Genomic DNA, 16,188 nt, shown 5'->3' with positions numbered 1-16,188 from the left:
CAAATCAGGACTTTTTGAGTGAAACTTCAGAAACAGGACCTAAAGAGAGTTCAGAGGGATCAGAAGAAAGTTGGCAGAAGTCAGGGAGATGCAATGCAAATAGATAGTGCGGTAAGTCTTAAACTAATCATCGTGTCAGCGAGTGTTTCCAGGGATTATGAAAGATCTCAGTGTGCCATCTACAACTACCTTTGTTGATGGTTTTCTCTAAAGCAACTTCAAAAATTGCCCAGAATGTTTCCATTGTGCTGAGATAATTTCTGATGAAACCTTGATCTAGGTTGCTGCTTTCTTTAGCATACAAACTCTGTTGTGTTGAATTTCTCTTTAGATTGGATTTGAGAATGTGGGTGGTCTTTCCAAACACATCACAGCTTTGAAAGAGATGGTGATTTTTCCCCTCCTGTATCCAGAAGTTTTTCAGCGGTTCAATATTCAGTCCCCAGGGTAACTCATTAAAGTGATAAATCGTAAGTCAGCTGTTTTCAGGAGAAAGTTCAATTAAGGTATCAATATGCTTCCATGCTTCAACATTTTGGCAGCGGTGAACGTTTGTTTTAGTAGTGGCAAAAAGTGGTTTCTTAAAAATGGATAGAATCCAGAATATTTGTAGGTTAAAAATATAAGCAACGTCTTAAAATTTTAAGTTTTACCGTCTGGTGTCTTTAAAAAGTTGGGTTAGTTGGGTTGGAGTGGTTTTGTTCTCAGTTTTATGTACAAGTCAGCTTGATTAGTTTGTAGGCAAGAAGGGATTATCTAGTGGAAGTCAATTGTAATATGTTGCCTGGAAGCCCAATTGTTTTTCCTGCCTACTTTTGTTTTCTTTTTTTTTCCCTCTGAGTGCTAAGGCATCGCTTTTCCTTCCGGCTTTAGGCTTCCTCACGTGCCATCAGCAATAGATGGTCTGAGAGACCAAACCCAGTAACTTAATGCTTTTGAGAGGAGCATTAAATGCTTTACTATCAGATTCTGCATATTGTGAAAGCAAGAATATGCAGTTTATCACTGAAGAATGAAGTGGTGATTCACCATTCAGCCCATTCTCAGATTCTGTGCTGAAGTTTGCCTGTTTGGCTCTGGTTTGCTGTGATCAAACTGTTTGTCAGCAGTTTTGGAAGTGTCCTTCTGGGACAGTATGCTCTCTTTTGAAGGTTTTATACACTTGAGTTACCCCCTTATTCATTTCTTTGGGTGAAAAAAATGAATTTTCTTGTGAAACGTTGTAAAAATGCAGAACTTCTATCTGTTCTGACTCTACCCACACTTCAGCTATTACTGCTGTCTTGTACATGATGTGTTTTGGTTAGGAAAGACGCTTGTTCTAGAGATGATGGTTGTAGGAGGTACTCATCATGATGTTTTTTTTTCCTATCTGGATCTTTTTTTATTGCAGAGGCTGTCTATTTTATGGCCCCCAAGGAACAGGGAAAACACTAGTTGCTCGTGCACTTGCCAATGAATATAGCCGAAGTGACAGAAAAATAACATTTTTTATGAGAAGTGCTTCGGACTGCATGAGAAAATACGTGGGGGAATCAGAACGCCAACTTCGTGTGTTATTTGAACAGGTAAGGTTGAAATGCACAGTGTGTTCTGTCAGAGTTGAAACCATTATTTTCTGTGGTCAACGTTTTTAAGTAGAACTTGCTTTTTTTGTATTTTGTTATTTTTTTTTTTCCCACTGAAATGGAAATGCCAGTGTTTCTGCTGTGAATGTCAGCTGTTGGAACTACTGGAACGATTTGCTTCCTGTCACCCGGATACAGTGGGTTGACACAGACTGCTGTCTTCTGTTAGTCATGCCAGATACTCCAGTAGCTCTATCAGTAGAGGTCCCAGAGGCTGAAGTGAAAAATCTAGTTTAGATGACATTCCAACCATGATGTTTTTGTGTATTTTTCCTTTAGATAATGGTGTTTTACTCTGTGTTTTTGTGCTAGGCCTATCAGATGCGACCTTCAATTATTTTCTTTGACGAGATAGATGGTCTCGCTCCTGTGCGCTCCAGTAAACAAGACCACATTCATAGGTATTACAGTTTTGCACCTACATAAAATCTGCTTGATCTTTGGGGAATGAAAAAAAAAAAGGATGATGACCTGTTTAATTTACTGTGAACACATTAATTTATCCTGAAAACTTGTAACTCAATGCCAAAACAGGTGCTTCTAAATGATAGTTGAAACCAGTTTACTAAGCCTGATATCAGCTTGTGGTCTGTGTTAACTTACCTATTGTTTATGTCTTAAAATGAGTCTTGTCCTTAAAAAGCTTGTCCTTTATGACTACTCATGGAAAAAAGTCATATGGAATGTGACAAAATTTACTGAACCAGTAAGTAAAAATTATATTTTTCTATTAGTTCCATTGTTTCAACTCTTCTGACGCTTCTGGACGGCATAGTTAACAGAGGGGAGATCGTGGTAATCGGAGCTACCAACAGACTGGATTTTATAGATCCTGCTTTATGAAGACCAGGACGCTTTGACAGAGAGTTCCTCTTCAACTTGCCAAATAAAGAGGTGAGAACTGAAATTCAACGTTAGCGCTACCATGGCAAAGTCCAACTTTATAGGAAAAAAAAATTGACAACTTGAACAAGAGAGTGATATGTGGAGACACTGCGTTGTTCTGTGGAGGGCAAATCCGGTACTGAATATATATGGTCAAGATGATACCACCAAGTAGTTAGTTCTGTAATCAAACCTTTCATTCCCAAAGTTGTACCTGTTTGCTTAATTATTTAGTCCACTTGGGCGCTTTCATCATGAAGTTGTGTTTTTGGTCTCAATCCTTCACTTATGAATGAATAGGGGACGTGTGTGCATTTGATTGTGCCCCGGATCAGTGGTAGTAGTTTGAGTCATAATTATTTTCTTCTTTATAGTAATTGTAGCAATTTGAAACATTGTGCCAGAAGTGCTTTCTGTGAATTTACTGCCTGAAAAGCAAATGTGATGAAGTAATGAGACTGTCACAATGAAAGCTTGTTAAATTTTAGAGAAGTTTTTTGGACAACAAAGAAATGTTTCTGGATAAATTTTTCATTGCAGTATTTTCCTCTGGGTCCTTAGGTCTCATAGTTTGGAAACTTGTTATTGAAGCTATAAATGCCTTTTCTTTCACTGTAGGTTCCTAGAAAAAAGTCCAGTGTAACAAATAAGAAATATTCAATTTCCTGGTTGACAATGCAGAGTGTATATTAAATAACTGTAAAATACTTGAAAGTTGAGCAAGTAAGAAAAGCGTATTAGTAGATGAGGGTTTTTGAGGGAGGACTGTTTTGGTTTTTTTGTTTGTTTGTTTCTTGTTGGTATTTCTAAGGAAAACTTGAGACAAGCTAAAATGCAATGATTTTGCTTCCAGGCTAGAAAAGAAATTTTCAAGATTCATACTCGTGACTGGACCCCTAAGCCACCGGACATGTTGCTTGATGAACTAGCTGAGAAATGCATTGGTAAGACTGAAACCAAAATGGATTCTTGCTTGTGACCAAGTTGTAAAGAACCTTAGCTTGTACCAGGCAGTACCCAAGCTCTTGTGCCTTGCTGCACAACTAGTCAACGAGGCAGCTGGCACGCCTTCATAGCAATCAGAGTTAGATGCTTTCATCTATTTACTCTTTGTTGTCGTTCCTCTTGTTGTCTGAGAACATTAAATGGTTCTGGGGCATCTGCCTCAAGAGTATAGTTTTTGATGAGGAGTCTGCTTCAGCTGCATAAGCGCAGGATATCAGGCAGTGAGCAACATGAAACTTCCCTGCAGAGCGGTAGCACTTTGAATTCCCTGTTAACCTGTTTGGTTTTGACATGACAAATTCTTTAAATGTTGCATGTTGTAAACCTGGGCCTTGACTGATGTAACGTTTGATTTTTGTTTGTTAGGATACTGTGGTGCAGATATCAAATCCCTATGTACTGAAGCTGCTCTGTGCTCTCTGCGCCGATGCTATCCTCAGATTTATGCAAGTAGGGAGAAATTGCAACTAGACGTTAATTCTATTAAAATAAAAGCAAAGGACTTTTTCATGGCTCCGAAGAAGGTTGTTCCGGCATCAAACAGGATCGAGGCTTCACCCGTACAAGCACTATCACCCATTTTCAAGCCACTTTTTAAAAGATCAGTAGCGAATATTTTACAAGTTGTGCAGAAGATCTTCCCGCAGGCACAGCTAGTGCTAAAGGAGGACCGACAGCAAGGTATAACCACAGCATCCACTTCTTTATAATTCTGCTAAAGATTGTTCGTAAGCTCCTTTATTCTAAGGGAGAGAAAAAAATCACCAAGAGTAGCGTACCTTATATGTACACAGCAGTGGGACTTGGTACAGCTTTGTAGGGCCTTGTGCCATCTGCTTAGATCTGTGGTGGGATGAACTCTAGGAAATAGCTTTCAGTGTGTGCTCTCAAATGAAGAAAGGGTTTTGGCACTGATTTAGAAGCTGTATTAATGTAAGAGAAAGAGACAAAGGCTATTCAGGGAAGTTAACAAACCTCTTTTGCCTTTCAGACCATTTAAATCCTATTTTACAAGATGGTATGTTCGACAGTGATGACGATGCATCCTTGGTTTCCGGAGATGAATTCAAAGATGGAATGCCTGACGGACCAGAGAAAAAACTCCTCTGTTTCAGCAGGTAAAGAAAGATAGATCCCTGTTATGTTTAAATTCTCAGGTCTGATGAGCCTTTGTAAACAGTTCCAGCTGTTAAAAGTGTGAGGGGTGGTAGACGAAGGGGTAACATCAAGTTAGTGTGTAGAAGGGGTGCTTGGTATTCACAAGAAGAAAGGGTGAAGGGACTAAAGTTGTAATGAAGTTGCTCTGAATGACCCAATTGAAAAGCCCAGGCTTCTCTTCCTAAGCCAAAGTGATCCGTAGACTACCAGAACACGTTGACTTAATCCATGGCATTCTTTGAAAGACTCAAGACCGCATACATGTCCTATCTGTCCTTTTAGCTAAAAGTACCCCAACTTTATGGGTTTGTGTTGCCACCTTTTGCCCTTCTGTTTTCCAGGATTGTTAAACCAGTAGTGAATTTTGTAGTAGAAAGAACACTGAGAAATGGCTTGTTAAAACACCTTGAGAAAAATTTGAATGGTGTCTTTATTTGTTAAGCCACCAAGTTGTGTTAATCTTGTGGTATTTTAGTATGGAAGTCATGCAAGCCCACGGTTGGAAAGTTAGATCATGTTGTCGCAGCTGGATCAGTTATTTTTCTCAGTTTCTATTGCTGTGCTGTCCAGAAGATTTTCTGTCCTCTAGAGCAAGGCTAAGTCTCTAGCATCTTTGATTTAAGCCAGCAAAGGTACAGCCTGATTGTAGTGGGGAAACAAATGCTCATTGCAAATTTATTTCCTAGTAGTAAAGCAAGATTGCAGGGATATTAATTTGCAGTCTTGGTTTAGTAAAGAATAGGAAACACAAGGGAAGAAGATGAAACAATTGGAATGACTGAATAACTTAACTGGAAATCTTACATGTATTTAATGTACCACTGCCACTGGGATTATTTGGGGAGGGAAAAGAAAATCTATAGGAAAAGTACTTGGAACATCTGTGTGTCTATTCAGCACCTCATTTATAAGCTTGTTTTCTTAACTCTTGTTCTAGGAGTGCTTTCTGCGAACCAACATCACGCCGGCCCCGTCTGCTAATAGTAGGAAAAGAAGGGTACGGCCAGGTTTCTTACGTGGCACCCGCGGTGTTGCACGCTTTGGAGAAGTTTCCCGTTCACACCCTGGACCTTTCTGTTCTGCTTACAAACGTTGCACCGCCAGAAGAAATCTGCGGACAGGTACCTTTTTTCTTTTTATTCTCATCGGATTCACTGACTGTATGTAGAGGATCAGTCGAGTTGCAAGTAAGGTGAGCAAAATTCATTGGTAATGGAGGTGGCCTTGTTTTAATGTGCTGGGATGTTTGCTTCTGTCTGAAAATCCCCTTTTCTTTTAGACAGCACCACAAACAATCTGGATGTTGTACATGTCCACATTTTCCATACCCAATTTTACAGTGAGGATGTTGCTAGCAGCTCAGGAAGCTGGGCGGTGTTGCTAATGAACATCTCTTTGTGGAAAGAAATGCTGCTCATCTCCCTGGGATCCAGAAAGTAGTTCTCATTGCCTCCTAAGACTGTGTGCTCCCAGTAGATGGCTCTGTACCAGACTGCATGTCGGCTACTTTTTGTAGCCTTCTTTTAAATTATATTAGTAAGGCAACCAAGGTTTGGAGCTTCTGTTTATTTTGTTTTCACACGGACATACACAACTTGTGCTGTTGCAGTGTGTGCAATAAAAGCATTAACACGCTGATGTGGTTTGAACTAGAAAAAATAAACAGATTTGGTGTTCTTACTTTTAGGCAGGAAATCCATTTTATTGTTTGGCATCACTACCTTAAAATATTTTTACCTTTAGTGGAAACATTTGAGAGCTATACAAGTAAGGACAGACATGTTACACTACTGAATACTGATGTGTCCCAAAAGAGGGACATTTCCTTTCTTTGTTATGCGTTGATTGTGGCTGTGGCCATATAGCTACGGTGTCTAGCCACTGCCTGAATATATCCTTCCCATCTTCTGACTAGAGTTCTCCGAATACTGATAATCTGAAAGGGTGCCCAGAGAAATTCCTTATGTGAAAGGATGCTTGCCACTCTGTTCACATAGTTTCATTTCATGGGGCAGTCAGATGGCTATGTAGCTATGTATTAACAGGTTATTCTCCGTGTTTTAGTTTTCTTACCCAAGCTTTCCTTTTCACTAGCTGATCCGAAATGCTCAGAAGACAGCACCAAGCATAATTTATGTCCCAGATATCCATTTATGGTGGGACAACGCTGGACCTGCCTTGAAACTTACTTTTCTAACTCTACTACGTAACATTCCAGCATTTTCACCAGTTTTGCTGCTTGCTACGTCTGATGTACGTCACTCAGATCTCCCAGAAGAGGTATTTGTCAATACTTTTCTTACTATTTCTTCAGTTTCTTGTAATTTTTGAATGCTTTCAGCATCAAAATGCTGTGCTGTTAAATGCATACTGTTATTACTCAGGCACCCTAACAAATCACTTAAAATTTGCTTAGAGAAAAAGAATACTGTGAAAGCATCTGCTTAAAGTTTTTTCTGAGTCAAGCAAGTGACTTTCACCCCCTTCTCACGCATGCAAATAATAAATACAATAATTCCAGTGGCTACAAAGTGGTTCAGTCAAGAATATGCAGTGCTTGAAATGACAAGAGGATGTCTTTACTGAAGAGATTTCTTCTGACAGTCTGCCATTCCATGCTATGTTGGGTAAACTGCTAATAATGCAATTTAGTAGAGAATTGAAACACTTTGATTAAAAAAAAAAAAAAAAAGCAGTTTCTTTCTTCATATAGGCCAAAGCTTTCCAAGCTGGAAAGCTGAGTTCCAATTTCTGCTCAAGTAACTTTGGAATGGAATTCTAGTTGTATTCCTAAATAAACTGTAGTAAAAGTACATGCAGAACTTCATTGACTTCTGAGAGTTTACATTAAGGGAAGGTGCCCAAAACAGGAACACGCTGTTCTCGTTCTGATTATTTTGTCTCAGTTACTGGGGGAAGAGAACGGGCCTTACCTAGACGTGTTTATTATCAACTGCTTTGAAAGTGCTTGAGTTCCCACAGAAGTTTTTGTGCAGGTTCTAAATTCCTTCTAAAATAAGTAGTGAAATTCCTTACCTACCTTTTAATACTAGAAATTGAAAATGGAGGAAGACGTAGAGGTACTAGCTACTTCAGACACCTTTTGGTAGAGAAATAAAAAGTCAGCAAAAAGCCCTCACTTGTCTGCTGAAGCCTTTCTCTTCCCTCTATAGCCATAAAGGTTCTAAGTAAAGGATGCAGCAAGGCAAGTAAATACAAAGGAAGCGATGTTGGATGTGGTGAAAGCCATTACTTTATCAGTGTAGCATACAATCCCTTCACCGAGCTTTAATTCTACAGGTGATTCTTAAAGGTGATATTTGAATTTGCCGTGCCAGCCTGTGAAAATGTAGCCTTTTAAGGCCAGGAAGATAACTTTTTTCAGTTTGTGTTCTTCAGGTTATTATTAATTTTAAAAGGTACTCGTCTTTTTGGAATAGAAGATGAGTTTTTGTGGCCTTAAATCTGAAATGTCTTTCCTCCTTCTGCTTTAGATCCAAAAATTATTTAATAAGGAATTTGGAGAAGTGTGCAATATTGAGGTGCCTGGTAGGGCAGAGAGAGCAGCTTTTTTTGAGGACCTAATTCTAAATCAAGTGGCTAAGCCTCCTGTAAAGAAAACAGGTGAGGAGGATATAAGAAGTACATCTTAAACTTTCCTATCGAAGTTACTAGCTCTTTGGGATTTGCTTTGGTGGTCATTTTCTGTCAGTAATTTGTCATATGCTTGAATTTGAGTACTGTAAATTGGCTAATTTTTCCTGATTAATTGAAGTTGATCGGACGTTGGAAGTCCTGCCTGTAGCACCACCAGCTGAGCCTCAGAAGCCACAAGAGGAAGAAGTAGGGATGCTGGAGGAGGAAGAGGAGGATACGTTGCGTGAACTTAGAATTTTCTTGAGGGACATTACTCACAGACTTGCCACTGACAGACGTTTCAGGGAATTTGCAAAGCCCGTTGACCCACAGAAGGTAAACTAGTGCTGATCTGTGTGTGTCTGTAACTTCTCAGTGTTCGTATTTCTCAGCGTTTTGGGGAAGGTTCAACTTTGTTTTTAGGGCTGCACTATTAGGATTTTGCAAGAAGCAGAGGCAGTGCTTTTACTTCTGCTGACTCTCAAACGTCTCTTATTGGATTATTCGCTGAAAGCCCTGGTTTCATTCTAAAAAGCCAGTCCAAATGCCAACACAGTTTGCTCGTGAAAAGGCTTTGATATGTAGGCATGTCACAGCACTGAAAAGCCCAGAGATCTTTCCTTATAATTACAAACAGTATTTACAGGACTACTTTAATGAAGTCTAAAGCCCTTTATTGGACTGTCAGTACCTGTGGGAACAGGAATAGGAGCAGCCGTTTGTAAAAGTAAGTTTTGAGATCCTGTTCTCTGTTTCATCTGGAACTCCTCAATAGGAATCAACCATAAGTGCAGTGTGTTTTCTTTTTCCTCCAATTGGCTGCTTAGATCCCTTTTTCTCCTTAATTGATTAGATAAGCCTAAACTAGGGGCGTATATTTCAAAGACAGATATAACTTGAATATACCTGCGGATCAGCAAAGGCTTCTTCATGTGGGCATCCACTGGCTTTTCTTCCCCTTTTCTCCTAGGTTCTTGAGCTGTGAAAAATCCAGACAGATACATATGTCCTCATCTGAACTAGTTATTAGGCTCCTCTTACGGTCTGAGGGAAGAACTCGGCACCTCTGGGCCCAGTTACCTCATTCTAAAGTAGATGCCTGCAATAGGTACTTCACAGGTGCAATGCATGCACCTTTTCCTCAATGTCGACAACAAAGAGAATGTCGGATGGCTTACTCAGCTTTCACTGTTGTGATTTTCTGAAGCAAAGTGAAATGAATCTCCCACCCTCAGTGTTTCTTCTCTACCATGCACGTGCTTCTGACCGCCCTACTTCTTGTTGTCCTCTCCTAGCAGCTCTAATGCCAGTTGAAAGAGCCCTTCCATTTTTGAGAAGCAAACTGGTTAATTTCAGCATCTTCCGATGCATCGCAAATGTTCAGGGTTTTTAGGAAGTCATTTATTTAAAGTTTTCAGAGTAATTTTGGTAGACAGTGTGCAAGGTTAAGAAAACCTCTGAATGCTTGTATTTGATCTGCAGGTACCTGACTATGCCACAAGGATTAAAGAGCCGATGGATCTTTTAACAGTTCTGACTCAAACTGACTCGCACCAGTACCTCACTGCAGGAGACTATCTGAAGGACATCGATCTAATCTGTAACAATGCCTTAGAGTACTACCCGGATCAAAGATCTACAGGTGAGGATGTGCTTTTTAGCCCTAGTTTAAAAAATCGGTCAAACGTATAGATGGATAAATGCTGTGTTCAGACAGTAGACTTCAGATGGATTAGATGATTTTGGACATCCACAGAGAACATCTCTTACCACATTGTAAATATTTTACCATTTTGCTGCTTGGGCATGGAATTGTGATATAAGTGTTCCCAAGGAACTAGTGCTTTTGTTTTAATTAACTTCTATGTTGTTATGCTGAAAATATTCACTGAGATAACCTTTCGGAACCAACCTATGAAGAAAGCAATTTTTTTCTGTGATCAAAACAGTTTCATTGGTTGGTAGACAACATTCAGTTAAAGTCTGTAAAATTTCAGATCGTCACAGAGCCTATGTTTTGCAAGACACTGCATATTCAATGGTGAGGAACGAAATGGATACAGAGTTTGGACGACTTTGTGAACAAATTAAAGAATCTCGTGAGAAAAGAGGTACGTGCTTTAACGCTAAGGATTTTAAGACTTGTCTCTGCATTTGTAACTGAAAATGCACGACAAAGATCTTTGGTATCTATTCTTTATTGCAAGGTCGCACCTCTCCAGCGTGGTCTCCATGGGACGACTCCAAGTCACCACAGCAGAACCCTGCTACTGAAGACGACAAACCAGAGGAAGAGAGTAATGAAAATGAGGAGATGACAGCGGCACCTGTAGATGCCAGTACACCCATTTCTAATGGTAAGTTGCATTTTATTCAGCTGCTCTTGTCATTCATACCTTCTCTGTTCTTGAGGCGCAACAGTTGTCTCTGATGCCTGGCTCTTTATGCCAGAAGTATTTTGTTTTCAAATTTACTTCAAAATGTGAGAGAGAAATCCAGAGGTCATTCATTCAATATAGTGATGAATTAAAGTTCAAAGAAAGTTGGTTTACAACATAAAAAACAAACAAACAAACAAACAAACAAAAACAACTTTGATGGCCCAATTGACATTTAGCCGCCCCTAAATTGCTAATTCTTGAGGTAAAAAATGTTGTGGATGGCAGTTTCTGAATACTTAACTAGTTTTTAATTATGCAAAATGGCATTTTTACCCCCACTCCACCCCTCCCTTCCCCAAATGCTAAAACCTTAGCTACCTCATACTGTGATTCCCAGTTGAAGGAGGGAAGTCTAACTAGTGAGAGTGGGAATTTTGCCATGGACTCCACCCATATCCTTTTGCAATACTATATGAATACTACGAACGTTGGGCAAAACCACAAAGTTTGTTTTTTCACAAAAGGTTTACCAAATCAGGAAGCGTACGAGGTATAAGTCTTCATGTTTTTTCTCCTTTGAATATTCCCTTAAAATTGTCTCATTAATTAATCTCTTCCAAACACGTATTCAGCTTTTGAAGTCTTCAGCTTGATACCAGACTCGAAGGAGAGCTTATTTCCAGAGGCTTTTATGATGTTCATCTGTATTAGTTCATGGAGTAAGACAGTGACTTTGTCAAATAACCTCACGTTGTATTAATGCTGCCCATCCAAAGTAAGAATCCTCAGCATGTAAAATCCTGAAAGTGACTGTTTAGTGAATGAAATTCCGTAGCTGTGTGTGTGGTTTGTTTGCTTGTTTTTAATCTTAATAGCAAACTGACCCCATTAACTTTCAACTCTTTTCTCAGCATATGTAGGGATATAGGCAGTGGTAGCTCAGTTCCTTTGTTTTCCTTGTCAGTTGAGTAAGATGAAGATAATGGATTTTGAAGAAAGAATTCTTTTGGTTATGTTTTGGATTATTTTTTTATGCTGTCTCTTTGTAGGTGCGTCAGAAAGAAAGCGCAGAAGGAACAACTGTGCGCATGCTGCAGCAAAGAAGAGTTCTCAATTCGATACAGAGAACAGAGTACCAACAGATGACCAAAACAATAGTGATGGAGAAGAGTTTGTGGACAAACATGTTTCTGACATATGTCAAGTTAAACTTAACACTGAAAAGGAAAGTGCTAAGCTTTGTGGATATTCAACACCAAGATGGGGAACTATAACTAATGGAAATCCAAGTTCAAATGGTAAGGGAGAAGTCCATCAGATCCTTTAGCACCCTATTCTTGCTGAGGAGGATTGCACTATTTATTAGCTTTAGCCTTCAATTTCACTCTATTTTTTCTGTTACAGCTCTCAAAAATCATCACACAGTTTATTCCATAATGATGTTGCTCCTCTAATTGTGCAAGCCTAGCCCACGTTTCTGTAGGTGCTGTTTTTTTGATTCTAAAGTGTGTTTTTTTCTAATGGTACCTAACTGAAAGCCAGCAGTCACTGACACTCTTTTATTGTACGAGGTGCTTTCCAATAACGAGCAGCTTAGGTGAAAAAGCAGCACTTCAAGATGCGTGGATCCAGAGTAACATGTGGAATAGGAGACTTAAGCCCTAATGTTGTACTCTAAGATGTGTTCCCTAACCTGAATTGGCAACATGACTATTTTTTTTCACTATTAACCTTTTCATTAGTGCTTTTTGTTTGTTTGTGGGTATTTTTGTTTGCTTTTTTTTGTCTTAGTTTCTGTTTTTTATGGAGCAGTGGCTTTAGCTGGAAAGAAGGGAGAAGCCAAGTATTTCTCAGTGCAGACGATAACAATTCTGTCTCTGTATTTGTAGAGAGAGACTGTTTTGCAGGTACAGGATCCTTCACTGAGACTGTATTCTAGATAAACAGGAAACCTGACTGAAGAAATTTGTGTCCTTCCAGATTCTTGGGCATTTCAAGCAGTGACTCCTGAACATTCTTGGGAAGAAGACCAGCAACAGATAAGTGATGAGAACCCTGTACAAGTTCCTACAGAGACAGACTACATAGTTATCGTGGATCGCTATGAGCTCAAAGTCTGTCTAATTTCAGCTTTTTTTTTGATGCTCAAATAGGACATATGCACTGTGACTGTTTAGTTTCCATACCTCGTGTAGATTTCTGTAGGCTACCATTTGCTTCTGGTCATCTGTAGTTTAGGAGACAGATTCTTTGCCTAATTTTTAAGATAAAAGGCCTTGCTGAATTTTAAAATACCACATTGACAACCTGCTAGTACTATTATGGATATCATTTAATGATTTGTAATTTTAATGATGGGTTTGAGGGCTTTTATTTGGGGATTTTTTTTTCATGCTTTGATGTATTAAGAACCTGAAAAGTATCTTTATTTCTTGCAGTGATGATTTTAAACCTGAAGTTGGCAGGTTGACGTAAACTAGCTAGCCATGGAGAAGTGACTACTTTTCTGAAATTCCTTGAAAGTGCAGCATTAGAAGTTCTTATAGTGTGTGTGTGTGTGTGTGTATATATATACACGAGGGAGGCAGAGTTTGCTGATTAGATGATAAGCAGCATTATTTCCAGGGGGCAGTAGTATTTCCATTTGGTATGGCTGCTCCCTAAAGCTACATACTCGCAGGCTCACACAGCTAATGGACAGCTGTGGCAGTGGAAGAAGGTGCTGCCACTAGCTTGTCACTGTTGCTGTGCCAGAGATTATCATCTCTGCATCTTTGGTAATAGAAATGGCTGTGTGAGAGAGAGGTGATTGCTACAAGCAGTCACTTTGCTATTTACCCACCCCTGAATTTAAAGGTAGGACTGAGCAAACTAATCCACCTTTGCTCTGGGCGTTTGAGCAACCTGTTCTGCCAGCAGAGTTGTAGGCATGGCACACGTGGGTAAAGGTAATCACCTAAGGGTGCTTCCTTTTCCAGCTGGCACAGCTGTATCTACAAGATCTGCAGCCTTTTTACAGTGCCCCGCGCTGCTGCAACGCTTCTCTAATGAAATGCAACAGTGGCTTTGCTGTGGCAGCAGCTGTCCTACAAAGAGGATCGTGTCATTCCCTGCTGCTTTGGGAGCAGTCGACTTGCAATTACAACCGTTGATGTGATTGATTAGTAGTAAAAGATTGTCCGAAATTTCAGCCTTTCCTTTCTCTGAAATATGAAAAATTAACTCATATTTTCCCTGCTGAAATCTTATGGGATATTTAATCTGTTCTCTGAAGTGTCACATTTTATTTAATAGCGTAAGAAAAAGTAGGCTGTCACTTGTATTGTTACTGTTCAACCTCTGAAAACATATAGAGCGTATTCAAAGGATCTTGTACTATTCTAAAGTTGTTGTTTTGCTCCATTGTTGTCTTCAGAAACTGTTATGCTTTGTCACTAAGATAACGAAGGGATTTGACATTTAACACCTGGAAAAAGTATATGGCGTCATTAATCAGTGTATTTACAACCATAGAGGAGACTACGACAAAACCGATTTGGTGGAGGTAATTTTTGTTTTGAATTCTAGCGCTTTCTGTCACTGTTACGCAGTATTTGTGTGTTCTGGGATATCGTGGTTGTTTAGCATTGCTCTTTACTGCTTAGGTGTCTGTGCACAGACAACAACAACAGTACGACTTCTCCCTTTCAGTCTGGAAGACGTTTATCCATCTTGCAAAACCATTGTTGTATTTGGCATAATTGTTGGCAGTTTCTGCAGGAAAAAGCTTGAACTTGAAGACAACGGGTCCACCCACACAGCCCTTTCAAAGCAGTTAACTTTAGTCTGTCAGTAGTTTTCCTTGAGAACCATTTTGGGAGTGGGAGGACTATGAAGGGAAGGTGCTTTTCTAAGTCTTTCACTTGCTCTCTCCCTCTACAGCCAGTCATGCACGGTGATAGCAGTTGTTCCAGCCTTGGAGAGAAATTTAAGTATATAACAAGAGTTTGAGACTTCTCTCTAGTCACACTCTAATCTCTTTTTAACTAATGCGCTTGAGCATCTGTAACTGGGGAGATTTCTGCCTGTGCCAGTTTTACACTGAGTCAAATTCTCTGGTCTCTTCCTGTAAAAGATGATTTCTGAGTTGTCCGAATTCCTCCGAAATCTGCGTGAGGCGTCCATGGTCCAAGTCAGGTGTTCCCGGTATACGCTGGATATTCACTCTTCACATTGAAGATCCTTGAACCCATTTATCTTAGAGTTGCTTGTGCTTGAGAACAGATAAAATGTGTTGTGCTGATCAGTCTGCCTTAAAAAGAGAGAGCGCCTCTTTTTTTTAGGCACTGGTCATCTCGATCTCTTTTTCCACATCTGATAAAGAGTTAGAACGGACACTCTGTTCTGCCTGTGAGAGGATTATTTAGATTCAGGGAGGCCGCTCCTGAAAAAAAAAAAAAAAGAGATCTTTTAGCTCGAGAAGAGATTTATTTCTGATCTCATGGCCTGTGAACTTTTGTAACTTAACATTTAATTTAAGTATTAAAAGTCAAGTAGCTTTCTTGGTTTTCTATTTCTTCCTTTAGCATAGGCAAACAAATCTCTCCTATTCAGAGTGCACTGTACAAGTCAGTCAGGAGCGTGCTCTACTGTATGGAGAGAGAGAGAGAACTTAAGGAGTAATTATTCAAAGTCCAGAAATTAACTTGAGCTTGTTGTGGCTTCTCAGGAACTGTTTCTTCTTTCTAATTGTTGTGAAACCACTGCTGAGAGAGATCCATATAGTTGATAGCCTCCTCTCTATTTTGGATGTATAAGGATGTCTCTGAAGCTAGAAGGGGTAATAGGCCGTTGTGATGGTGGTAGCACACTGTTTGCTAAATATTACTAACCATGTATTACAAGTTATTTATTTTTATAGTAATAGAAAGTGTTCTTAAGCTTTCATTTGTGCTGACTGCTATTTTGTCTTTTTTTTTCTTACTAGGAAATTAAGAAAGAAATCTCAGCCTTCTGGTCCGACAAGTAGTCTTCAACATACTTAATTTTTACTCTCCAGAGGCTTTTGTTGCACACTGTTCTGTTATTTGTAAACAACTTAGTAAATAGTATCTCATATAGGTATATAAAATTTCATATATAGGTATTTTAAGATATTTTAAATAAATTTGTTTATTTGATTATTCTTAAACATATTTAAGTACTTTTATTTCATATTTTTGTTCTATATATGTAGCTCTCTATTTATTATCCTATATATTTATATATAGGATAATAGAGAAGTGAGAAACAAAGGAAAGAAGCCAAAAGCACCTTCTCCCCCGTCTACCCTCTTCCACCTCCTCCCCCCGAGCAGTGCAGGGGAACGAAGGAACGGGGGTTATGGTCAGTCTACAGTGCTTCTTCTCTGCCACTCCTTCTCGGTCACTCTTGTCCCCTGTGCTGTGGGATCCCTCCCACGGGATGCAGTCCTTGATGAACTGATCCGGCGTGGGCTTCCCACAGGCAGCAGCTCT

At 39.5% G+C, this 16,188-nt stretch overlaps 1 protein-coding gene and 1 long non-coding RNA gene across 3 annotated transcripts; both read left to right on the top strand.

Annotated features, from left to right (window-relative positions):
• The first annotated feature begins 356 nt into the window (after window positions 1–356).
• Window positions 357–2,450, top strand: LOC140000253 (uncharacterized). The gene is made up of 3 exons (XR_011805445.1): window positions 357–1,568; window positions 1,941–2,029; window positions 2,363–2,450. It is a non-coding gene; the product is annotated as an uncharacterized lncRNA (long non-coding RNA).
• Window positions 2,451–3,485: 1,035 nt separating this feature from the next.
• On the top strand, window positions 3,486–15,831 carry LOC140000245 (ATPase family AAA domain-containing protein 2-like). 2 transcript variants are annotated; one of them, XM_072030062.1, is made up of 13 exons: window positions 3,486–4,199; window positions 4,510–4,636; window positions 5,614–5,797; window positions 6,771–6,956; window positions 8,171–8,300; window positions 8,452–8,648; window positions 9,795–9,954; window positions 10,310–10,423; window positions 10,520–10,669; window positions 11,743–11,991; window positions 12,674–12,807; window positions 14,109–14,237; window positions 15,660–15,831. In XM_072030062.1, the coding sequence occupies exons 1-12, from the start codon at window positions 4,028–4,030 to the stop codon at window positions 14,154–14,156; spliced, it is 1,851 nt and encodes a 616-aa protein (XP_071886163.1). In that variant the 5' UTR covers window positions 3,486–4,027; the 3' UTR covers window positions 14,157–14,237; window positions 15,660–15,831. The 2 variants fall into 2 exon arrangements, with proteins under 2 accessions (XP_071886163.1, XP_071886164.1); XM_072030063.1 differs by lacking the exons at window positions 14,109–14,237; window positions 15,660–15,831 and having other exon boundaries at window positions 3,572–4,199; window positions 12,674–14,078.
• Window positions 15,832–16,188: the final 357 nt, after the last annotated feature.

This window comes from Anas platyrhynchos, chromosome 33, assembly GCF_047663525.1.
Source record: "Anas platyrhynchos isolate ZD024472 breed Pekin duck chromosome 33, IASCAAS_PekinDuck_T2T, whole genome shotgun sequence".
Classification (NCBI taxonomy): Eukaryota; Metazoa; Chordata; class Aves; order Anseriformes; family Anatidae; genus Anas; species Anas platyrhynchos.
Note: the sequence above shows the minus strand (reverse complement) of the source record. Positions and strands in the feature narration are given on the sequence as shown.